The 23746-nt window shown below is 35.5% G+C and overlaps 6 protein-coding genes across 10 annotated transcripts; 2 read left to right on the top strand and 4 right to left on the bottom strand.

Annotated features, from left to right (window-relative positions):
• Positions 1–522: 522 nt before the first annotated feature.
• On the bottom strand, positions 523–7817 carry LOC127065923 (zinc finger protein 8-like). The gene has a single exon (XM_050998970.1). It carries the CDS (start codon positions 4942–4944, stop codon positions 3391–3393), a length of 1554 nt encoding a protein of 517 aa, XP_050854927.1. The 5' UTR covers positions 4945–7817; the 3' UTR covers positions 523–3390.
• Positions 7818–8070: 253 nt separating this feature from the next.
• LOC127065924 (cyclin-dependent kinase 10) lies at positions 8071–16374 on the top strand. 3 transcript variants are annotated; one of them, XM_050998971.1, is made up of 7 exons: positions 8071–8194; positions 14295–14312; positions 14593–14747; positions 14863–15463; positions 15547–15843; positions 15992–16125; positions 16212–16374. In XM_050998971.1, the coding sequence occupies exons 1-7, from the start codon at positions 8071–8073 to the stop codon at positions 16245–16247; spliced, it is 1365 nt and encodes a 454-aa protein (XP_050854928.1). In that variant the 3' UTR covers positions 16248–16374. The 3 variants fall into 3 exon arrangements, with proteins under 3 accessions (XP_050854928.1, XP_050854930.1, XP_050854929.1); XM_050998973.1 differs by lacking the exon at positions 8071–8194 and adding an exon at positions 14052–14186 and having other exon boundaries at positions 14295–14451; XM_050998972.1 differs by lacking the exon at positions 8071–8194 and having other exon boundaries at positions 14083–14451.
• LOC127065921 (claspin-like) lies at positions 8629–13856 on the bottom strand. Its single transcript, XM_050998969.1, has 7 exons — positions 13244–13856; positions 13000–13164; positions 12709–12917; positions 9795–12592; positions 9568–9704; positions 9293–9505; positions 8629–9193 (listed from the first exon to the last, which is right to left on the bottom strand). The coding sequence occupies exons 1-7, from the start codon at positions 13655–13657 to the stop codon at positions 8879–8881; spliced, it is 4251 nt and encodes a 1416-aa protein (XP_050854926.1). The 5' UTR covers positions 13658–13856; the 3' UTR covers positions 8629–8878.
• A 289-nt stretch (positions 16375–16663) lies between the features above and the next one.
• On the bottom strand, positions 16664–18756 carry LOC127065927 (ejaculatory bulb-specific protein 3-like). The gene is made up of 4 exons (XM_050998979.1): positions 18211–18756; positions 17932–17994; positions 17577–17817; positions 16664–16949 (listed from the first exon to the last, which is right to left on the bottom strand). Exons 3-4 carry the CDS (start codon positions 17755–17757, stop codon positions 16759–16761), a joined length of 372 nt encoding a protein of 123 aa, XP_050854936.1. The 5' UTR covers positions 17758–17817; positions 17932–17994; positions 18211–18756; the 3' UTR covers positions 16664–16758.
• A 522-nt stretch (positions 18757–19278) lies between these two features.
• On the bottom strand, positions 19279–20390 carry LOC127065928 (uncharacterized). The gene is made up of 2 exons (XM_050998980.1): positions 19682–20390; positions 19279–19564 (listed from the first exon to the last, which is right to left on the bottom strand). Exons 1-2 carry the CDS (start codon positions 19842–19844, stop codon positions 19407–19409), a joined length of 321 nt encoding a protein of 106 aa, XP_050854937.1. The 5' UTR covers positions 19845–20390; the 3' UTR covers positions 19279–19406.
• A 223-nt stretch (positions 20391–20613) lies between these two features.
• LOC127065925 (acidic mammalian chitinase-like) lies at positions 20614–23585 on the top strand. 3 transcript variants are annotated; one of them, XM_050998976.1, is made up of 7 exons: positions 20614–20774; positions 21001–21049; positions 21408–21668; positions 21777–22058; positions 22147–22383; positions 22599–23022; positions 23133–23585. In XM_050998976.1, exons 2-7 carry the CDS (start codon positions 21009–21011, stop codon positions 23274–23276), a joined length of 1389 nt encoding a protein of 462 aa, XP_050854933.1. In that variant the 5' UTR covers positions 20614–20774; positions 21001–21008; the 3' UTR covers positions 23277–23585. The 3 variants fall into 3 exon arrangements, with proteins under 3 accessions (XP_050854933.1, XP_050854934.1, XP_050854932.1); XM_050998977.1 differs by lacking the exon at positions 21001–21049 and having other exon boundaries at positions 20637–20774; positions 23133–23584; XM_050998975.1 differs by lacking the exon at positions 20614–20774 and having other exon boundaries at positions 20814–21049.
• The last annotated feature ends 161 nt before the right edge of the window (positions 23586–23746 follow it).

Genomic DNA, 23746 nt, shown 5'->3' with positions numbered 1-23746 from the left:
GAGATGGTACGTCGACAATTGGCCGGAGAATAGAAAATATTCCTATTTGCCTCATTGCACGCGATCCGCCAGAAGATTAACTCGCTTTTTCTTTCAAGTGCTTTCATCGCACAGAAGGCAACTTTGATCGAACAGAAGTGACAAAATTTGAACTAGCCACGTAAGAAGGAACGTATTAGTAATCGTTGCGAAGGACTTTGAAAAATCAGCCTCTTGGGTTTAAAGCTCTTTATCCCCAGGGAGGGTGCGCGACACGTTTCTTTATCCGTTCGGCACAAAGGTTCCACGAAGATTACAGGACTACCGAATCCCTCTATACTAGGTCTATACGAAAGGGCATTATGGTGACAGATAGTAAAGTAATATACCAGAGCATCGTGTGCATGGACAATAGAGAGTCGAGTCATTTTGTCTTTGTCCTTTTCCTTTTTACGATATTTCGTCGAACGTTTACCATCGTACCGGTAGCTGGAAATCATCTGAAGGAACAAGATAGAAAAAGAAAAGTCGGATCTTCGATTTAATCTCTGTATCGTATATTTAAGAAAACCAAAAACCTTTATATATGTATATATATATATATATACATATACATATATGTGTTATATATATATGTCTGTATATATGGTATGTGTGTGTATATATATACGTACGCACACACACATACACACGCGCGCGCGCACGCACGCACGCACAAAATTAATACACGTACCTATATGATCAATGCTTGCAGAAGATTTATTCTTTCTCAAGTTATTTATTATCCGCGTTCTATCGTTAGAATATAGCTAAAGCGAGATACACATAAATAATCGAGTTATTATACATTTATACATACATCGCGTACGTACAATAGTTTTAGTCGTCATTTATTTGGTATCGCATGCAATTATGTAGTGACTAAATTTTTTTCTTTTGTAGATAGCGATAAAAATGCTTACTTGTATTGCAGGTGGTAACGCAGAGACTAGATCGCGGTCTTTCATAAAAGACTTTAATGACTTTAATCAAACGAGCTTATATTACGGAGACGTAAATTAAAATTGCATTCTTCCCGAAAAAAAAAAGAAAAAAAAACGGGCACTTCCTTGTGTAATTATAAGCCCTATTCTAACAAGACCAAAGTTGTTACATCAACAAGTGGTTAAATTTTTCTTCCACTTCTTTTCCTTTTTTTTTTTTTGTTCTTATACATATTTCTTATATCTACGAGGATGATATTTACTTATACAATAATTACATTCACGTCGCATTCGCTTTGATTCTTACTACTTTGATTCTTAAAAAAGAGGAATCCATCGATCGGTCTTGAAAAAGTTTAAATACTTCGTTTAAACTTTTAAGCACGTAATACAGATAAACGTACAGATAAACGCGGACAGAAATGCGGATGTGCATTTTGATCTGAAGCTGTACGTAGTTGTGTGATTCCCACTTTGTCGCTTTACTCAAATATGTTCGCTAGACGTTTAACATTTCTATCAACGTTACTTATATACTTTCGTATCTTGGCTTTTGAGAGATCTCTCTTCTCTCGAGAATGAAGTTTTTATCATAAAACTGTTGAGATAAGAAGAAATTTACATATATATTTTCTACTATAAAATACTCTTTCATTCTAAATGACAGTAGAACGAAGAATATAACGCAAGATAAAACGAAAAGTTAACGATGAAACATTTCGCTTCGAATATGTGCGTTACGAGTATCACGAATGCAGAGCTTCTGCGTTACACTAAAATCTATAGAATACGAAATTTTGCTATCGCACAACTTCAACTCGGAATATCCTAGTAATATCAATTTCAAAAAATTCACATTTTTGACGTTTTCATTTTGACGTTTCAGATATTCGGTTAGCAACTTGGTTCGTTCATACTTAACCCCTTCGCATTGGCACGCTTTTTCTGAGAATTTTATCGCTGTTAACTTTTATTGGTGGGTAGCCGACGACTCGAGAAGGATATACGTATAATAAACTTTTTTAATGAAGTTTATTTTCTTACATAATCCAAATTACTTTTCAGAAAGTAACGCGTAACCTATTTTACACGGGCGATTATACTCTGTTAGAAATATTATATTTTCAATCAGCACATAGGTATGTAATAGTTTTTAAATTTAATTACAGAGAGTCAGACGATAATGTACAAACGTAAGAAGTACAAAGAGAGATGATTGATACTTAATTTTTCGTGAAGAACCTTTCTTCGAAAACGCGTTATGACACGTGCGCTCTTTGGAGCGAAAGGGTTAAAAGATTTGTAAAATTTTTGACTAGAAACGCGTATCCAATCAATAATAATGATTTCTACGAAAAAACACTTGACTAGAATCGTATTCGTATGTAAATACTTTTCGAAAAGTCGCGTCCACCTAAATGTAATACACTTCGTAATATGTACTTAACGGTAAGCTTGTAAAACGAAGCACGACTAGAGTACCGTCTCGTGACTAGACGTCGTTTGATTCAACCTTAACTATCTTTGATATTTAGCTGTATGACAGTGATACGTCGATCGCATCCCCTGGACCGATGTATATATTGGATATCTTAAAACGAGTACTTTAAGCTAATACGTGCGATTGAATATTATCGTAACTAGACCGAAGCGAGCGAAGAATTTTACGCTCAACACGAATCGAGATCTTGACGCTTGATACGCATACTCCTCGCCTATGTACACCCTATAACCTGACCTACCGTCACTATCTACACATTTACATCGGACAAAATCCACCCAGGATCAATTTCCACTTTTACAGAAATTTACAAACTCAAGCTGACACGTTCCTTGCGCCCGTCTTATATATCCCGAGTCCTTACGTTTTACCAGCGCACATTTATCTAATAAAATAATACTTTCTCTTTCTCTGCCTCTGTGAAATAACGAACGCCGTTTATCCCATCACTTCGCGAGTGATCGCTTTCTTTGCCATTTCTTTCTTTTCTTTCCTTTTTTCTTTCTTTGTTTTTTTTTTGTTTTTTTTTTTGTTTTTTTTTGTTTTTTTTTGTTTTCTTTTTTGTTCCTTTTTGTTTTTTTTTTTGGTTTTTGTTTTTTAATCTTTTTTCTCCTTTTCGTTCTTCTACTTAGGATATATTTTAGCCCTTATCTATAACCGCCCATTAAACGTGAAATAATAATAAATTGATAAATCGAATTGGAGGATTTTGATTGTGTACTCACGTATTCGAAAATTACTCACTTTCGATAACCTAAAAGGGGAAATCCTTTCGAGGGGCGTCAAGTAATACCAAGTAGTAAAACGAAGTGTGTACTACGAATTAGTACAAAGTAATAGTACGAAGTAGTAGGAGTCTTACAAATCAAGGCCGTATCTCCAATAAAATCCGGGTCGTCGAGGTAGGGGTCGAGCAGGAAACTGGTGTCAGGGCATCGCATTGCTCGGAAGAGTGTGTACACCGAGCTGGCTACTGTCCAATTTTGCAGCTTCTGCATCATCGAGCGTGATGTTTTTAGTATTGTTGTTATTGCTGTTGCTGTTGCTGTTGCTGTTGCTATTGCTATTGCCGTTGCTGTTGCTGTTGCCGTTGCTGTCACTGTTGCCGTTGCCGTTGCCGTTGCCGTTGCCGTTGCCGTTGCCGTTAAGAGCGTTTTCAGGATGCTGATTGACCATGTGTTTTCTTAAAGCAGCCTGTCGGTTAAACTTTGCGTCGCATCTGGTGCAAGGTATCTCGGTGGTCATGGTAGTGGCCACGGATGAATTCGAAGTGCCAGCGATCGATTCTCCGTTCGGTAATCTCGGCTTGTGCCAGCGTCGATGGGAGGCAAGATTAGCCGGACAAGAGAATCTCTTGTCGCACTCTGGGCACTTGTATTCGACGTGAGCTATTCTCGAGCACCTGTGTTGGGCCAACTGAAAAGCATCCTCGTGGAGTTGCCTGCAGAGCTTGCACTGATACGGTCCCAGTCGATTTTCAATCTTGGCCAATTCGGCACGTGCCTCTTCGGTGACTTCGACGATGTTGAAGGCCGGATCAATGTCGCCGGTGACCACTGCCTCATCCGGACCTAATATTACCGTTCCAGAAACAGGGCTGCTCGTATCCTCGTCGAATTTTAATCTTCTGGCGTGCTTCTTCTTTGGTCTTGGGGTAGGTTTATCGGAGGATAGGTTTTGTCGAGGCGTAACGTTAACATTGACGATAGAACTCGAAGGCGAGGAGACGTCTTCCTCCCTGGTCTTCCTTCTTGGACATTGCGGTGGCGAGGGTGTGCTCGGTGGGGTCATCGGTGCGTGTATAGTTTGGAAGTGATGATGCTGTGGAGTTAAGAGAAGCTGCTGGTGGTAAGACTGCATCGATTGCAATCGAGTCGGACTGTTCAGTAATAGCTTTTGATTTTGTAATTGATGATACTTTTGGATAGCGTCATTGCTCGGATAAGGAGGCGGCAAGCCACGGTTGGTCTCGTCTGGAAAGCGAGCCTTCTCGAATGCTTCTTGAATGTGCAAGCCGCTTTCTTTTACCGACAAATGTCTGTCGTAGCTGCGCTGACTGTGCGCGGACGAGCTACGCTGAGGTTCGTTCTCTGTGTCTTCGATCAACAGAGGATCGACACTCTCGCTGTCCGCTCGATATCTTTGGTTTTCCGCTCGTCTTTGAGCCTCCTCGCGAATTCTCCTATCTTCCTCGTCGTCTACCTCGATAGCATCTTCGGTGGTCCTTGGTGTGCTGGGCGTAGCCGGTGCTTTAAGGGACAAATCCAATGGGCAAGGTGTGGATGGCCTCGAAGATTCCCAACCGCGGAGTACAGTCTGATGCTGTTCGGCGATTCTGCCGTACGTGCTCGTTGTGTTGTCCGTTGGAATGTGCCAGCTCGTTGCTGGTGCCGCATACGGATGGTGAACTTCCTCCCCGTAATAACCAAAATAGTTGAGTCCAGGAGCGAGAAACGCTCGAGGCAAAGTACTGTGTAGCATTTTAAAAATGCGCTTTTCCTTTTCCTTCACAAAATTCTCTCTCTCTCTCCCCCTCCCTCCCTCGAATATTCTCTCGTTTCTATCTTGATGAATTTTTTACGACGTGCTTCTTCCTCGTGATTCGAGCAGCTTCGTTTTCTCCATGATTTCCAATATCCCAACGACGATGGAACGAACTATCTGTCTCGGCAACCTGTCGATCTTTTCGTAAAGTCCACCTATTTAAACGGGAACGACACGACCCTCTACCTCGGCGATCGGACGCCGTTTGACAGAAGGACGCTCGTGCCACGTCTCGTATATCCCTATGCTCCGCCCGGGAGCTAACTGCTATCTCTATTCCTATTGGTCGGTTAACTTATCCTCCCCTCTTTCGTGTTCGGGCGCGTGCTCGTTTAAACACCCGACGCCCCTCGCGAAACGGGCAGACGTGGGTAGACGCGGGCAGACGCTGCCTACCAGCTGTGCGAGCTGGGTTCGTTTTCTCGTCTAATATTTCATCGAAATGTTTACGAAATCCTACAGACTACGCGTTTAAATTATACTCTTCTTTCCGCTTTTCAACCCGATACGCGTAGGGCTACAAACGGAAAATTCCATCTTTATTGGAAATATAAATCGAACCCGTTCGCGTACGCTATGATACATGATATTTCATGAATTTCAGATCAAGCATTACCTGGAAAAATAAACTGGAGCGGTTCTTCGCGAGGAAAAAAGAGAACCGAGAGAGAGAGAGAGAGAGAGAGAGAGAAGACGAGTGTGTGTCCGTGTGTATAAGAGAAAAAGCGAGAGAGAGAGAGAGAGAGAGAAACAGAGCGAAAGAGATTGAGGGGTCGTGCCTGAACCGTAAGATAAGGTGCAATTATACGGTTGCATTCGATACCTTTAATTGTACACCCGGCTCCCCATATAACGCAACGTTCCACGTCGTTGTTCTCTCACGCTGTCGCTACGCTTCGTGTCTACTACCTCCTCTCGTACTCTACCCACCTTTTTTGCTCGATCGATTATTTTTCTTTATATGGATAGGCATTTACGGATTCGAATTACTCGCGCTTTATCCTTTCGATATATATACCAAAGTGATATACACCTATATAGATGAGATACACCTATATATTTATCCTTAATTATTTTCCAAATTTCTTTTCCGCGCGACGTTTAGATGCCTAATCCGTTGATCTTCTTAATTATAGATATATCGAGTCCGTGATCGATTAATCTTCATAAATAATTCCTCGCTTATGATGGGCCTACGTTAATATCGCTCATGTATGTCACTCGTCCGTGAAGGTCGCGTGCTCGCGTGTGAGGCTATACGTGCACGAAGATCAGCCGATTCCGTTAGTTAATCCGCACCCCTGTGGGATCTACGAAGGTCGGACAATCACGCTGTAATTGGACGAGAGGCTGTTGAGATGCACTCAAGACGTTGTCCCACTCCCCACGCTCGAAGAATAACTCGACAGCTCGACAATCGACGCAATCATTGACAATTATTATCAGAGGTACAGCAAAAAAAAAGAAGTGGATGGAAATAAAAAAGAAAAAGAAATGGATTTGTTCGAGTGTGGATGATCGTTAGTGTCCGAGGCGCGTTTAGAATTTCATTAATTAGAATTAATTAGAACTAACTCGACCTTTATGAAAAATAATAGTGAGATTAAAAAAAAAAATGGAAGGTAGCGGTCGAAACGTTCAGACATTGATTCGGTCGGATTAATTCGGCATCGGCGTATAGCTTATCTCGCGTAATCATTCCAGCGTACGAACGAAAACAGGTGGTACAATAGTCCATTATTATCCGCAAATATTATTCGAACTAATATGCCCGATGTATGTGTATGTAAAATGTGCGTATTGGGCCGTGAGGATGGAGGTCAATCGATACGGATTTCCAATAATTATTTGATACGACGTAAAACGTTTTCCTACGTGTTGCACACTGCCTCGGCTAATCTCCGCAGAATGTTCGGGCCGAACGTGCGAACATAAAACGCGATGTACGAGAAATATTTAAAAGTACTGTTTTGTTTTTTATTCCTTTTTATTTTGGTAAGCGCCAACGACAAACAAGTTGGCGATTTACTATCGAGCGTCGAATTAAATCAAACGACGCGCGTTCATTCGCTATCGGGCGCACATCGATAACATTGATAACGCCACATAATAGCGAAGTAACAGCGCGGCGCATAGCTATCTTGTTTGATTCGTCGATACGTCATCGGTTTCTCGTGAAATTCCTACGCTCGTTCAATACGTCGAAATAAAAGAATCGATCGTTTCATTATTTTCTGAAGACGAGGATTATGTGTGCACGTAGATGCTAAAAATTCATTCGGACGTCGTTGATCGTTGTCGTACGATCATTAAGAGGATGACAATTTTGCATGTAATGCGAATAAACGTTATTCTTGTCTGGGGAAAGGACGATGCGCGTCTTGAAGAGAAAAAGAATGATGAAGAAAAAAGGATAAAGGGGTTGGGGAGAGGGTAAAGGAGATGGGTCGGAGTAAGCTTTTCGCGTACGCGAAATGCGGATGTAAGCGAGTGCTTTCGTAGAAGCAGTTCGGGAACATGGTACTATACTATGGGACGTACGATGGAAGGGGGGAACAGCGATGGAAGAGAGCGAGGGATGCGTCTGCATATTTTATGCGATTTTAATGTGTCTCTGCCTGACTGTTCGGCTTGCACGCTGCTCAACCTCCCAATCCACCTTTCGCGGAGCATCAACGTGGTCTGCCCGTACACCGCCCACGCATCTCCTTCCTCCTGCCTGCACGGACTAGGAGTGACTGCCGTGATGCTCTAATCGGCTTACGCAACAAACCACCCTCATTCCCCGTTTCCACCGCAGTCCTGAGCGCTCTCGAGTCTTTCCTCCCGTCTCTATCTACCCTCCTTACTCTCTCTCTCTCTCTCTCCTTTTCTCTCGGCGTAAAGCAGGAGAGACCCTAAATGAGGAACCGTCTATTACTTTGTGGTTTACGCCGATCTGTTCTACGCAGAGAGAAATACCCGGTGTTTATCCATCTATCTTTTTTATTCTTTCCTCGATTTCAGTTAGCTTTGAGAGTGTTAGTGTATTGCAAAGATACGAGCTTGTCGAAGCGTTCTGAAATGACGATCGGGGTTAGGACGCCGAATAACGTCGCGAAGACGACCGTCTCGAAGACTCGCGATTTAGAAAAAATTGATAATTTGGCGAAAAAGCTCATCTCCCACGGAGTCATGCGATTAAAATGTAAGTAGTAAATGGAATGTTCTTGATGAGTCAGGTCACAACGCGTGGTTGTGTGCCCACCTCAGCCCTACCTTTCGTGTCGTGTTTGCCGAGCGTGCACGAGGGGCACTCGGTTGCCCTAGGCCAGGACGTGCATTATTGGATAGAGTTACATTAAACATACGCTCCGTGCCGTATTGTTCGGATTATTTTCCAATACCGGTGTATAACGCGCGCGCTCGCGCTCGCGCTCGTGAGAGATACCTACGGCGCTATCCTCGTACGACGATATCGGATGAACCGGAATGAGAGTTGCTATCGAACAAATGTGTACTACGGCTCTCGTTACTAGTACGCTCTCTTTTTTTTTCGTTTCCGACCGACGATGTTTCCTTTGTTCTTTATGAAAAAAAAAAAAGGAAACTAATGTCAATCGTACGACACATACGTATGTAAACATATAAAAAAAAGTATTATATTTCAATGTATATACGTGATTACTTATTATAATATCGATATTTACAACTTTTTCAAGTGCGGCACGCAGTTACATACAAGAACCACCAATAATCATAAAAATCTTACGCGTACGTATCTCTCTCTGTGTGTGTGTGTGTGTGTGTGTAGGGGGTGGGCGCGCGCGCGCGCGCGCGTGCATGAGTGTATGATGTATGTATGATGTATGTACATATGTATGTAGATATATCAAAGTGTTTTCTTTATTTTCGTATCTGTCCGTTCTTGCTTTCCTCTTTTTGTTGTTTGCGGCGTCGTACTCAACGACGCCTTTCTCTTTCTGCGCCGAAACGTTTTGTCATTCGACTCGTTTTCATCTTCTACGTGGATATTTTCGTTTTCTTCGTCATCGACTTTCTTTACGGGTGGAGTTACATGCGCGAACACAAAGTTTTTCGTATTCGCTGGCGCCAAATTGATCGTATCATTCAACCGTACTCTCTTAGCGATACGATCTAATTCTTCTTCTCCCCGCGATAAGAACGAACGTTTTTTCATAATGGTCTGAAACCGACAAAGTAATAATGTCATTTATAAACGTTCCTTTATAATACATGCAATATGTACAATATACGCCTTTTGGATACGTTAATTGTTACTTACTTTTATCGCATTTTTTCTTCCTTCCAATGTGGATGCATTCAATAAATCGGATAAATTGCGCGGCATTATCGGTTCTATCATGGGTTCGTTATCGTTTCCCGAAGAATCTTGTTTCTCAGACTGTTCGGATTCGATTTTTTTTAGCAATTTCACGCCAAATTTGAAGATATCGCTTTTACCTAAATCCTCCTCGATTTCTTCATCTACTGCTCTCTACGAATGCGATTACCTCTGTTGAATTCGTTGAGCTCACATTTCTATGTTAAATTTCTTACCTTTTTCTCCTCGAGAAACTTGTCTCTTTCGTGTCTAAGTTTACACCATTCTAATTCATTTTCGTTTTCTTGTAAATCGAGTCCAGCGTCTGTATCGTCGTCCATACGAGATGCTTCGTTATTCTCTCCGAGTTTATCTAAGTTAAACGAGATAAAAATATTAAACTAAGTTTACAAAATGTACTTCGTAAAACGTTTCCATTAGGACTATCGATATCTAGAAATACCTATATTTTTCCATTTAAACTTTCGCTCTCGTCCGTTACCCTCCGTATGCAAATCACCATCTTCGAATAATAATTCTTGTAACATTCTCACTTCTCTTTGATCCTGATCTAATATTTGTCTCATATGAATCTTTTCCAATTGATTACGCACTTTATTTTCATCTATTTCGTCCTCGTCTCCTTCCTCCAATTCGAATTTGTCTAAATCTTTCTCATCTTCGTCTGCCGAATCCCAATCGCTCTCGCTCAACTCGGCTTCTTTTTCGAAAAATTCAGCAGCAACATTATTCCTGCTCTTTTTCGAAACAATAATTTCGTTTTCTTCGGAATCATAATCGACATAGTCTTCTACTTTTTCCTGATCTAAATTACCCTGCTGACTATAGTCTTCGTCGTCATCGGATAATTCTAATTTTTTTGGATGTCGTTTCCTCGTTATTTTCATTTTATTCCCATCATCAGAGTCATCTTCGTTGTCGGAAGAGAAGACAACCGATAACTTATTCCACGGAGCATCGATATTTTTTATATTTTCTTTCGTTGTACATCTAGTCTCTCGAGATGAAACAGAATTTTCGTCCAAATAAAGTTTCATGTCTTGAGATGTTTCGTTTTCAAGTGATTTATCTTTATCTGATTTCTGTACATCAATCAGACATCCATTCAATGCATTCGTCGTCAATAAAGATGTTTCCTCCAACGATGTTGGATTTAAATCAATCATTTGTGTGGAGGGAAACGCCCCTGAACATAATTGCATGAGATCTTCGTCATTCGCTACGTCATTATAATCATCGAAAAGTTTTTTTTGTGGTTTCAATCTTTTATCAATACTATACCGACTTTTAGATGTTGTATTGAATGGCATATGTGTTTGAGAAAATGATTCGGTATTATTAACAAATACGAATTCATCCTTCTTAGCTGAATTCTTTTTACTAGAATTCGAATTTGCATGCAATATCGTTAGTTGTGTAATTGGAGACACAAAATCAAGAACATTCGTTTTAATCGATGGTGTCTTACATATTTGCGTTAAATCAGACTGATTATTTTTTTGAAGAATTGAAACATCGTTTTCTTCATCGCTGTTCCAGACGATCGAACAATTATCATTATTCGACTCAAATAAATCTGCATTCGTTGTAGTCCTTCCAAAAACATTTGTCTTCACTTCGTTGGTCCTGTCCGTTGAAGTTTTTGATGGTGACAAATTAGAATCATCCTCGAATGCTTTTATAATTCTTCTTGATTTCCATTTCTTTGTAATTCTGATGCGATCATCGTTAGAATCATCGTCATCATCATCATTTTCGTATATATGATCCTTTTCACATTTTTCTTTTTCGTCCTCGTCGTTGTACTTCTTTTCTTCCCCCTCCTCCTCCTCCCCCTCCTCCTCCTCCTCCTTCTCCAACTCCTCCTCCTCCTCCTCATCGTCGTCATCATCTTCATTTTCACTTTCCTCAGCTTCATCGTCTGCAAATTCACACGAAGGCTTGTATCTCTTATCTTCCATAGGTATATCATTCTCTTCTGGTTCACTTTCTCCACTTCTGCTAGATTCATCTTGTAGCTTTTCCTTGTTATCTATACCGCATACGCTTATATCGTCCATTTCTAATTCATTATCTTTTAACTCTTGTTCCTTTTGTCTCCATTCTTCATTACGTTTCATGGCCATTTTAAACTTCAAGTCTTCCTTCAAACGTTTCAATTTAGCTCCAGGCTTACCTAATTCCGGATCTTCTTTTTCGATAAGAGGCTTTTTATACAAAAGGGAACGTTTGATTGTCTTTAATCCATCAGTGGTATTTTCTAGGTGAACAACATTTATCTCGGTTGTTTCCTCTACATCTTTATCACTTGCAGTATGCTTGGAAAGAAATCTATTTATTAAATTTTCTACGCCTTTCTTATTCGATTTCATATCACACGATAAATCAATTATCATACCCGGGCAGCCTTTTAAACGCGGCTCTATATTTATCTTTATATCCTGCAATGATTGTTTCTTAGTACGCTTTTCTTCTTTGTAAACAAATGGTAAACTTTGTATATGCTCAACTGTCTTTTCAATTGTGTTTTCCAAAACACAAGAGGTATCTATATTGTCGCTGCTACCTCGAGCATGCAATTTATCATTGTCATCTTTATATAATGATGTATTATTATCAATTGCCTCTGATACTTCATACTGTCTTTTCTCTGAACATATTTCACTTGTAGTCTTTTTCAACAAGATCTTCTTTTCTAATTTATCTTTGTCATATTTTTCAACTTTATAGTTTACTAATTCGAGTAATTTATCTATTATCTCTTGTACAACTATTTCATCATCATTTTTATCATGATCATGATGTCTTACTACCTTGTCACTTGTCATTTCGTAATCTTCAATATTTTTTGATAAATCTGCATCAGGTTTTCCTACTTCATCGCTTACATTCAATGTAGATAAGCAATGAAAATTGCTCGTATCTAATAACTCATTATTTTCATTAAATAATTTTTCTGAAGTATTGGTTATAATCGATTTACATTGTGAAATATCTTTATTAATGGAAGAAATTTGACCATTGTCTTTACCTTTACCATTGACCAATATCTTTTCAGTATTTTCATCGAGAACGCAGTTAATATCGTCGAAAAGTGTCGTTTCGTTCGCAATGTAAGATGTGCTTGCATCTTTGATATTAGATTCAGAAACATGCTTTACTACTTCCTCCGCTTCTTCTTCCGAGTCAGAAGATTTGTAAAACTCCTCTGCTTCTTTTTCCTTATCTTCAAGTACCTTACTATGTAAAAAAAAAAAAAAAAAAACATGAATAATTGATCGATATATAACTAAAAGTTAACATTTCTTTTTATTCTTTAGATTCAGTAATACTAAGATATTGCAAATGAATATTACCTTACAATAGCATAAGACATTTTCAATTTAGAAGCTGTCGTAGGTGCATCGGGGAGCGTTACAGATACTTTTTTTCTATTTAAAAATTCTTGTAACGTTCGTGGTTTTGGCTTATGATATGGTAAAGATATTGCAGTTTCTCTAACCAATCTTTGAGTTTCGCTGTGAATTTGTCTCATGGCTTCTTCCTTGTAGGCTCTGATAGAAGTCTGGAATAATAATTTTATAAGCAATTTATAACATGTAATAGCTAACTAGAATCATATTTTATAATATCCATCATTGACTTACTTTCCTATTGCTTTCCTTCTTATTATTTGTTGACTTTGTCATATTTTTATTTGTTTTTTCTAATTTAATACTTTCATTATCGTTTACAAATGTCGACATTTGAATATCATCTTCATTCGAATCGCTATCAACCAGTGTCTCAAACCTTTTCATTGCTTTTTTGAACTGAATAAATTTATGATAAATTTAATAATTGTTATAATTCGTTATTACTCCGAATGTAAACTACAAAGAATGAACTTACACATTCTCCTTTCTTTATTGAAGATTGGGATCCATTTACAGAATCATTATCCTTTGCCATTGTCTTATTTTTCTTCCTTTCGATATTGTTCTTTTCTAAACTTCCATTGGAAATAACAGATTCACAGTCATCTTCTATCACATTTATCCTGCTTTTGGGTAAAGAAATAGCAATTTCATTGTCCTCGGAATCACTGTCTATGATGCCTGAGTACGATGGTCTTACTGTCTTAAGTTGATCGTTACTTTCTAAGATATTGTCTTTAACTACACTACTTTGTTCAAAGGCATTCTCAAAATCACCACCAACATTATTATAATTAGCCATATCCTTAGAATTAATATCTCTTAAATCTTTTTCAGAACTACCATCTCTGCATTGATTATATGTAATATTGCCACAAGACGTTTCCATAATTTCATTCAAGTTTTCGTCACTATTGTCATTATTATTATTAATAACTAATCCGTTTATAACGGCTTTCTCATCAACGTCGGTATACTTTAATATATCATTTCATTACGCTATAACTATAACAATTTTATAAAGCAAATAAATAAAATTTAAGATAACATTATTCGACGAATGGATCAGAAAGATTGCTGCACCATATTCTCGTAGTAGCGCGAAAGCTCGAAAGATGTGCGCACTGGCGCCAAATCATTGCCAACTTTGAAACAAAGTAAATATAATATTCTTTGTCCATTTTCACTCGTGCACAAAGTTGATAAAGTTACTTAATAAAGTATTTTACACGAAAATATTGATTTATATATATATATATATCGTTTTAAAGGATCCTTATTTTATTCATTCTTATCGAACTCATCAGATCATTCATATTCGTCAAAGTAAAGTAATAATTGTATTTGTACAACGTTGGCAAGAGACGTACGCGTCGATCCGATCCTGGGAGTATTCACGCATCGGTACTAACTTATCGGTAAAATATTGACCGTCGGTTTAGTTAAATTGTATTTTTGTTTATTGAAGCGTAAATATTCAAATAAAGGACAAATTTAATAAATAAAATTATAACCCATATATACAGCAGCAAATATGACAAAAGGTATGTCTAAATACTGTAACGTTGTGTACTAAATACCAGTACAAGAGGTTAAGTTCCGAACAAACGCTTACAAAGAGTGAGGAGTATAAATATCAAGGAATTATGAATTTTGAGACATCCTTTTTTTCAGGCTTCGAAGGTATAATAAAATGTTTACTTATTGCATCATTGATGTATTCAGTGTTCATATATGTGTGAATGATATTCGTTATATTCTATTATCATTGATATATTTAAGAACAAAGAAGCGCTTAAAATGTCTATAACCTTTATATTTTAGACGAGGCTTTAGAAAAGAAATCGGTGGAAAATAATGATACCGATAAAAAAGCAGCGTCCGAAGCAGGACCGGATCCATCGGCGCCGATTACAAGAAAGGGTGTTTTAACCTCATTTTTAACTGGCAAACCAATGGAAATACCCGATCAAGATATTGTAATTATTTGTATTATTAGAAATTTAGTAATTCATGTATTTTCTATGTTTGCGTTTGTTTCGTTTTGTAGTACGTATATACAAATAATTAATCCTATAATCTCACTTTTACTAGCTTGGTAAATGTCGATTTGTATCAGAGTTTGAAAAGTTGAATCGTATTGGCGAGGGTACCTATGGAATTGTGTACCGAGCTAGAGATACAAAAAATGATAAAGTTGTAGCTCTTAAAAAAGTTAGGATGGAACATGAAAAGGATGGATTGCCAGTAAGCGGACTTAGAGAAATTTCAGTTCTTTTATCATGCCGCCATGAAAATATTGTCCATTTGAGAGAGGTCGTAGTCGGAAGGAGTTTAGAGAGTATATTCCTTGCAATGGAGTATTGCGAGCAAGATTTAGCAAGTTTATTGGATAATATGCAGGCGCCATTTTCTGAAAGCCAAGTCAAATGCATCGTCTTACAAGTGCTGAAGGGATTAAGATATTTACACCATAATTTTATCGTGCATAGAGACTTGAAGGTTTCAAATCTCCTTATGACGGATAAAGGTTGCGTTAAAATAGCTGATTTTGGACTTGCCAGATGGTTTGGATTGCCTTTAAAACCAATGACGCCCAGAGTAGTGACATTGTGGTATAGAGCACCAGAACTGTTATTACAAGCAAAAACACAAACAACTTCTGTCGATATGTGGGCAGCTGGATGTATATTAGGTGAATAAGAACAAACCATATACCTTAATATATATACGTCGCGAACTATGTGTATTTATTATTTGTATATTCTTTCATGTTAGGAGAACTATTGGATCATAGACCTCTTTTACCTGGACGTTCAGAAATTCAACAATTGGAACTAATAGTTGATTTATTGGGTACACCCAGCGAGGCTATTTGGCCAGAATTCAATTCCTTACCAGCATTACAAAATTTCACTCTTAAGCAACAACCCTATAATAATTTAAAACAAAAATTCCCTTGGTTAAGTGCAGTTGGTTTGAGATTATTAAACTTCTTATTCATGTATGATCCAAAAAAACGTGCAACCGCAGAAGAGTGTTTACAGAGTAGTTACTTTAGAGAGCCACCTTTACGTTAGTACAGTATATAGATATAAAATTTATTGTGTGTGTGTGTGTGTGTGTGTATGTGTGTATGTGTGTGTGTATATATATATATAATGTAATTACCGCACCTTCGTCGCGTATCGACACGGAAATTTCATATTTATTTACTCAACAGCCTGCGATCCAAAACTTATGCCCACATTCCCACAACATCGAAATAAGAAGAAAGTTCTACCACCAAAAGAAAATCGTGAACAAGAGAGCAACGTCACAGACCAGACTAATAATTTACCAGCAATTTCGGATCTTGTAAGTTCAGAAATGTAATTATACATGCATAATTGAGTAAAGAATTTATCAATCAAGTTATTGAAACATTTTATTTTATTTTACAGTTGGGATCTTTAGTTAAAAAGAGACGCGTGGAATGAACGGAAGCGTAGTCTTATTTTCACAGACATTTTTAACTATTTTTTCTGGATTACAAAAAACTTCTTGTTTCATAATAAACGGAATATAAAAGACTCATGTATAAGAATACATGTATAAGAAAGAAAATAGTTTTTATTTGCGTATTGTGCAGTTTAAAAAACGAAAGAATATATTAATTTTTATTCGTTTGATCGCGATTCTTTCAAAACATGAATGAGATAAAGTTAATTTCGAATTGACCAATATAGATTCAATCAAATAAACCTTTATCAAATTCATTAAACGCGTGTCAATAGAGAAAATTATAAAGTAGTATATCGAAAAATCATCGACTTCAGTCTTAAACCTGTATAATATATATACATACATACATATATATGTATATATATTATTTTCTTTTTATTATTATTAATATTATATATTATTACTCCTAAATGATTGCTTTTACTATTATTTTCTCAGAAATAGCGTAATCGTTCTTCTTACTGTTTCATCCGACGTATTTCTTACTTAAACTTTCTTGTTGTTGGGCAGATTTTCAAAACGTTGCTTATATTCACCTCGTGGATCATATTTAGTGATTAGGCGATCCCAATCTTTCGATCTTTTTGTCTTAAGATGATTAATAACTTTTTCAGCTGTAACCTTTTGCTTCTCGTTGCATTTAGTACAATCTGTAGCAAGTGCATCAGGTAGAATTTCTGTGTAAAGGAACAACGTTAAAAATGAGATTTAATTAAATTTTCTACATTTTCGACGATAATATCAATAACGATTATGAATTCTGTTTTTATATTTTCAGTTTTTATGAAAAGTATTTTTACACAAGAGAGATAATTTTCGTAACTTCATTCTTTACTTTAGCTTTAATTTTCTCTGTGTGTACTTGAATAAACTTCAAATGCATAACATACATACATACATACATATATATATATATATATATATATATATATTACATACAAACCGTTAAATTTTTGTTGGACCTTTTCTTTAATATTACCAAAAAACATTCTAGAAAGAATATGGAATTGATGTTAAAATATTAGTACTATTAATGAATCCGTATAATATACGTACAAGATATAAAAGAGAATGCATAAAGAGTTACATCGGATTGATAGAATCTCGTACAAAGCGCGAGAAAGTTCAAAGCGCATCTTATGCAATCGTCAGAGTATATTGAACTCAGTCGGGGCGGGGGGGGGGGGGAGGAACAGAAAAGTCTAAACCATGCATCTTTCAATTATTCAGTATATCTATTTATTACACCTATTTATGCCGAATAAAAAGATAATAGACGCGTATGCATATAGGTATATACTTACTCTTCAATTCACGACCTTCCGCGGTGCAGGAACCCTCGTCGAGCATACATCGAATATAATTGGTAAGGACGCGATCGTTCCGAAGAATTTTATCCACATCAACGTCGTCGTACTTGCTAGAATATTTTTCAGCTGCAAGAACCACTGTCACCAATGCCAGAATAATCAGATACCTTGTCATTTTGCGCGGCAATTCTTGTTGGATGGAAAAAAAAAACTAAGTCGAAAGTTTCACTTTCTTCTAAAATAGAATAAAAGAATCGTCAAAAAAGGATGAACGAAGAATATAAAAGAAGAAGTAGCGAATGGTTTCCCTTTCGCAAAAGGAAAGTTTTTAATGAGTACTGCGATATACCTGCCTGCTTCGGCAAAAGTTGGATAATCAAATAGCATTCATGTTAAGTCACCTTTTATATAGCTGACCAGGCATTGGAGGGGTATTCGTGTTTACGATGGAGGGTATGCACAACGTTTAATACAACGTGGGTGTGCAACGCGATGCAAGTATGAGGCAACGAAGCAAACAAAAAACACGTACTTTTCAAATTCTTTGCTCGATCTCGCTCAATATTATTATATTATAAATTCAATTCTGATTATACATAAGTTTTGCAAAATAAGTTTGGGCTCTTACGTGAGAGAGAAAAAGAGAGACTGGAATCATTCTTTTAATCACGTAGGTTTTTTTCAAATTAATAAAATAACAAAAATTATTAATTTGATATGTAAGTGGACAATGACCGCGTCTTCAGCTTACAACGACGTTAAAAGCTTCAGTGAAGTTATTTATATGCAAGACGTATTAGGGCATTGACACACTTTATTACCCTCGGATTACGTCAGGAGAAATCGCTTAGTTGCGATTCTCTCGTTCTTGAAGATAAGTAACACCGATCTTAAAAACTTAAGGAGCGTACTTAATTAGGTAAACGAGTCAATGTACAAGACGAATAGTTTTTATTCGTTCATATAAAAGAACGCGCTTTTAACTCGTTCGGATCTATCGACATCATATCTCGCGTCTCTTTCCATTATACTATTTAACAATACCATAGGTAGGATATTTAATAGTTATACTCTCGACATGTGTATATGTATATATATATATATATATATATATATATATATATATATGTACAGGATGTCTTGGCAGAAGTGTCAAACGTTAATAGAGGACATTTGTATATGATATTTGGACATCGATATTGAAACAGAGACAGACAACTCGTTCCAAAAATCGGATGGCTGAGAAGAAAGTAGATCTATGGATGCGCATCATAGATATATGCGAAGAGGCTAATTGGTTATAATCTGAAAATAATACATATCAAATGGAGAATAGAGCTTTCCCGTTGCCCCACGGTAATATCTCATAAGATGAATCTCGTAAGATTCAGCTCTTTCAGTTATTCTCACGTCTTTTTTCAACTTTGAGGAAGAATGTTGAGGTCAATGTAAATATTGTTCCAATGTTTATTACGATGTTTCCTCTCGGTTCGTTAATATAAATACTTGACATGATTTAACGAAACGCAAGACGTGCAAAGAGAAAGTGATTTCGACAGCCAGCGTACAATCGATTTTAAAGAAGTCGCATGACGCACGCGTGCATTTAAATAATCTTTCAAACGAGAGACTTCCGTATTAATCGATAGTTTTTAATTCAATTCGACACAATGAAAGAAATTGATAAATTACGAGCTTACGAGTAGTAACGTCATTTTTATTTTTTAGTTAATCACAAATCGTACAAGTCAGTCTTTTTAAAAATATTACTAGGAGAGTAGCGTAAGGACAATCGTGTAAAAACAATAATTGAATAATTCTAATTTAACCTTGAATAGACAGACGTTTTGAATAATGTTGTATTATAGCATTCCATTCGTTAGGATAATGGTGCAGCATGAAGTTTCTCAATTTTGCATAGCGTTGTTTTAGAAGTGGATTGCATCGCTGGCAGTTATTGTACGCTATTATTGGAATCAGATCTATAACAATGCCATTAACAACAATACGATATTGATTAATGTTTGTAGTTTTCTTCCTCCTTTTTTTTTTCTTTTTTCTTTTGAATAAGATTTTCCCTGCCAGAAAAACGCGCATACCTTTCATGTTCTGTCCTATTTTGTCACATGGTCTTCTTTCTAAAATACAATCGAGCTGCTTCCTCACAAAAGATTTATCCGTTAAACGATTCATATCGTCCTGTCCTTGGCAGGACGCAACAATAACAGCAAGAGAAAAAACGATGACAATCCGTGTCTTCATAATTATGTTAAAATCGACAATTATTTGTTATTCGATATTATCTTGTATGATTTTACAAGTACTGTTATATCTTCAATTATATCTTCAGCTTCAAATTTAAAACTGTCCAGTTTCTATGGGCTTGCCGATCAATTTATATATTTCCCCCTTCTTCTTCTTCTTCTTCTTCTTCTTATGATCCAAAAAAAATTTCCAATGTAGTTGAAAAGTTTGAAATTCGCACAATAATTGTGTTATAATTTTTACAATTTAATACTATTTTAATAACATGATAGGTAAGAAATAACGATGCATTATAGGAACGACGAAAATATGTTTGATTTTGAGAGATGTTTAAGAATTGTAAAGTTGAATGATTCCAATTATTTAATACTAACGTTATTGATTTCGAATTTACATTTATTATCGTAACGCACGGAAGCGGAAGTATAGGTTGTGCCATCTCGGTTCCCGGCACGGCAATTTCCGTATTTAAATGTAAATCATACGTTTTTAAATCACACTTAAACATTAATTCTTCATATAGTAAAGAATTCAAATAGCTCTTAAAACCACGCTGTCTATTTATATATTCATACATTTATGTTTATTCCAGTCTATTCATACATTTAAAATATAATAAGATATAATAAAAGATAATTTTGATTAGAAAGGCCTAAAATGGCACAGGCGCAGTACAGCCATGTGCGATAAAATACAATATGATAAATGACTAGACAAAAATTTAAGGCCAATTCATTCAATTAAAAAAGCATTCGACAAAATCTTATTTTTTGTCGCAAATTTATACACTAGTTCTTATATGTATCAATTATATTTGTTATTTTTTATTTATCGTGAAACAAATGTGTAACGACGTCCTATCTAGCATGGATCACTGCGAGACGCACGCTGTCGTCAAAAAATATATACATATGAGAGACTGAAAGTGTAAGTCATGATCTATCAACACTATCTATTCTAACCCCCACGAAACCATATGTTATGTATGCAGAGAGGGAGAAACACTAGACAAACTTATATACCGCATGATGGACGTTTTTCGTTGCATTTGTAGTTCATATTTTATCCATACCTATCGCTGAAGTCACACACGCTTTGCACGAGCGAAAGGTGATGAATAGCTTTAAATATGTATATTGTTCAATGATTACAGAAAGTCCTATGTCTCAGACCAAGTATAAATTATTAATTAATCCTCAACAGTAAGTTAAATGTACATTATCAATCTTTAATCGCTTATAAATGTTATTTTCACGCTTGAACTTTTTAAACGTTTATTATTTTATATAAATTGACCATGTAATAATGAATCATACTGTTACAAATGCATTCTTTACTTTAGATGATAGTTATTAATTTTAATGCTTGTTGATATTTTAATACAATCGTTGTATTCAAATCCAATTGCTTTAAAAATTATTTTTAACTTTTAGTTTTATTTGATTATAATTCCTAACATTTCTATTTAGTTACTTTAAGGATGTTATTTATTATTATATTAGTTATATTTTTATAAAAATTTAACAAACAAAGGATTATATTTATATTTGTTTTAAATAGGTCACAGATTCTGTGGAAGACACAGATTTTTTATTTTATTGTAATATTTTTAACAATCGGTATAATATGTACTTGGATCATTATATTGATATCGAAGATATTCTATGTTCAAACTCTGGAAGAATTAAATCAAGAAGAAAAGACATTAGCTGGTACATGGTTACATCAAGTACAAATGTATGCGATATCAATGAAAGAGAATCATAGTACAAATAAAAATATAAACATTGATCGTGAATGGCAATCCAATAACTCAACTGAGTAAGAATTTTAACATCTTCTTTTTCTTCTTTTTTCTCATTTAATAGAGATATGTATTAAATATCATTATGCATAGTTATAACATCATTTTTTTGTAATAAATTGCAGAAAAATTATTGTATGCTATTATACAGTACCAAAAACCTTCAATGCGGTGTGGAATCTTTCTCCGTCGCAAATAGATCCGCATATTTGTACTCACATTATTGTAGGTTTTGCAAGTATTGTAAATTGTACGGTTGACATGGGTATCAATACTAGGATTTATGAGGAAGTTGTAAATCTCAAGAAAAATAATTCAAAATTAAAAGTTATGATTAGTATAGGTGGTAGTAATGAATTTAATTTTGGGTTTCCAGAAATGGTTAAGAACCATGCAAATCGAAAACGGTAATGCCATTATAATTATTTATAAATTCTTTCAAATAATAATCAATGATAATGATCAAAGGTAAATATTTTTATTGTCTTCTCTCAGATTTATAAGATCCGTGTTAAATGTAACAAAGAGATTTAAATTTGATGGATTAGATCTCGATTGGGAATTCCCAGCATGGTTTGAACCTAATGAAAAAGAGAAAATACATTTTGTACAGTTACTTTATGAGATAAGAAAGGAATTTGATCATAGGAGTGAAAAATTAATTTTATCAGTAGCCGCGGCAGCTCCGCAAACTATCATAGATCAAAGCTACGATGTTCCTGAAATTGCAAAGTAAGCATAATGATATTATAACAATGATTATAAATTATGACAATATATGTGTCCAGAGAGGCATTTAATATTACTATCTGAAATCATTTTTTAAATATAACATTTATAATATAATATAATAATTATAAGATTTTTATAATATACAATTACTATCATATCACAATATAAATAATGTTTAATAATACAGTTTAAAATTGAAATTATAATCTTTATAGGCACGTTGACTTTATAAACCTTATGTCGTACGATTACCACTATTACGTTTGGTATTTTCCTGTAACTGATTTAAATGCTCCTTTATTTCCACATATTATGGAATCAGGATATTTAGATACACTTAATGTAAACTTTTCTGCACACTATTGGGTAAAAAAAATGATGCCAAGATATAAAATTGTCATTGGTATACCAACATATGGTCATTCATATAAATTAGATAATCCTCTAAATCACAAATTACAAGCACCAGCTAGTGGATTTGGTAAACTTGGTTTCAATGGCTTTGTATCTTATTCGGTAATTTGTCAATTCCTGAAGCACGGAGCAAGTAATGTTTTTGTAAATAAGAGCAAAGTACCATATGCTTATAGAGATGAAGAGTGGATATCATATGATAATAAGGAAAGCATATATTATAAGGTAAACATTTATTATACGATTTTGCAGTGTCAATAATGATTCATTATCGACATTAATTTTCCAAAGAAATTATTATGCTATGATATATATAATGATTTTTTAACTTTTAGGCAAAGTGGATACTTGCTAATGGTTTTAAAGGTGCTATGATTTTTTCTCTAAATACTGATGATTGGAAAAATGAATGTAATACAAATGAAAGCTTTCCATTGACACGTACTATTACAAAATTCTTTAAAAAGGGAAAAGATTAATACCTTCAAATAAAAAGATTAAAAAAGATTAATACGCAACAAATTAATAAATTTTTACTTTTTACGATCTAATAATGTTGATGAACATAACAAGAAGCAAAGAGAAAAGAATATGCATGGAGATTGACGTAATTGAGATCGCACAATGTTTTTTTTCTTCTTTCTTTCTTTTTTCTTTTTTTTTTTTTCCCCTTATGTAAGAGTTTACATATGAAATATTGTGTTATGAGTCAAAGAAATTTGAAGAAATATAGACATTTCGATGGATGCTTATGTACATATATATTCGCAATAAATTTGAGACTTATTATTATTATTTAGTATAAAAAAGTAAAAAATTTTATAATTATTATCAGTTAGAAAGAATTATTTTGTGTTATTTCATTATACGTATTGTAAATTTATGAAAAATATAATTTATTTTCATATACTTATACTGTTTAATGTATAATGTTTAATGTACTTATATT

Source organism: Vespula vulgaris, chromosome 8 (assembly GCF_905475345.1).
Source record: "Vespula vulgaris chromosome 8, iyVesVulg1.1, whole genome shotgun sequence".
NCBI classification, from domain to species: domain Eukaryota; kingdom Metazoa; phylum Arthropoda; class Insecta; order Hymenoptera; family Vespidae; genus Vespula; species Vespula vulgaris.
Note: the sequence above shows the minus strand (reverse complement) of the source record. Positions and strands in the feature narration are given on the sequence as shown.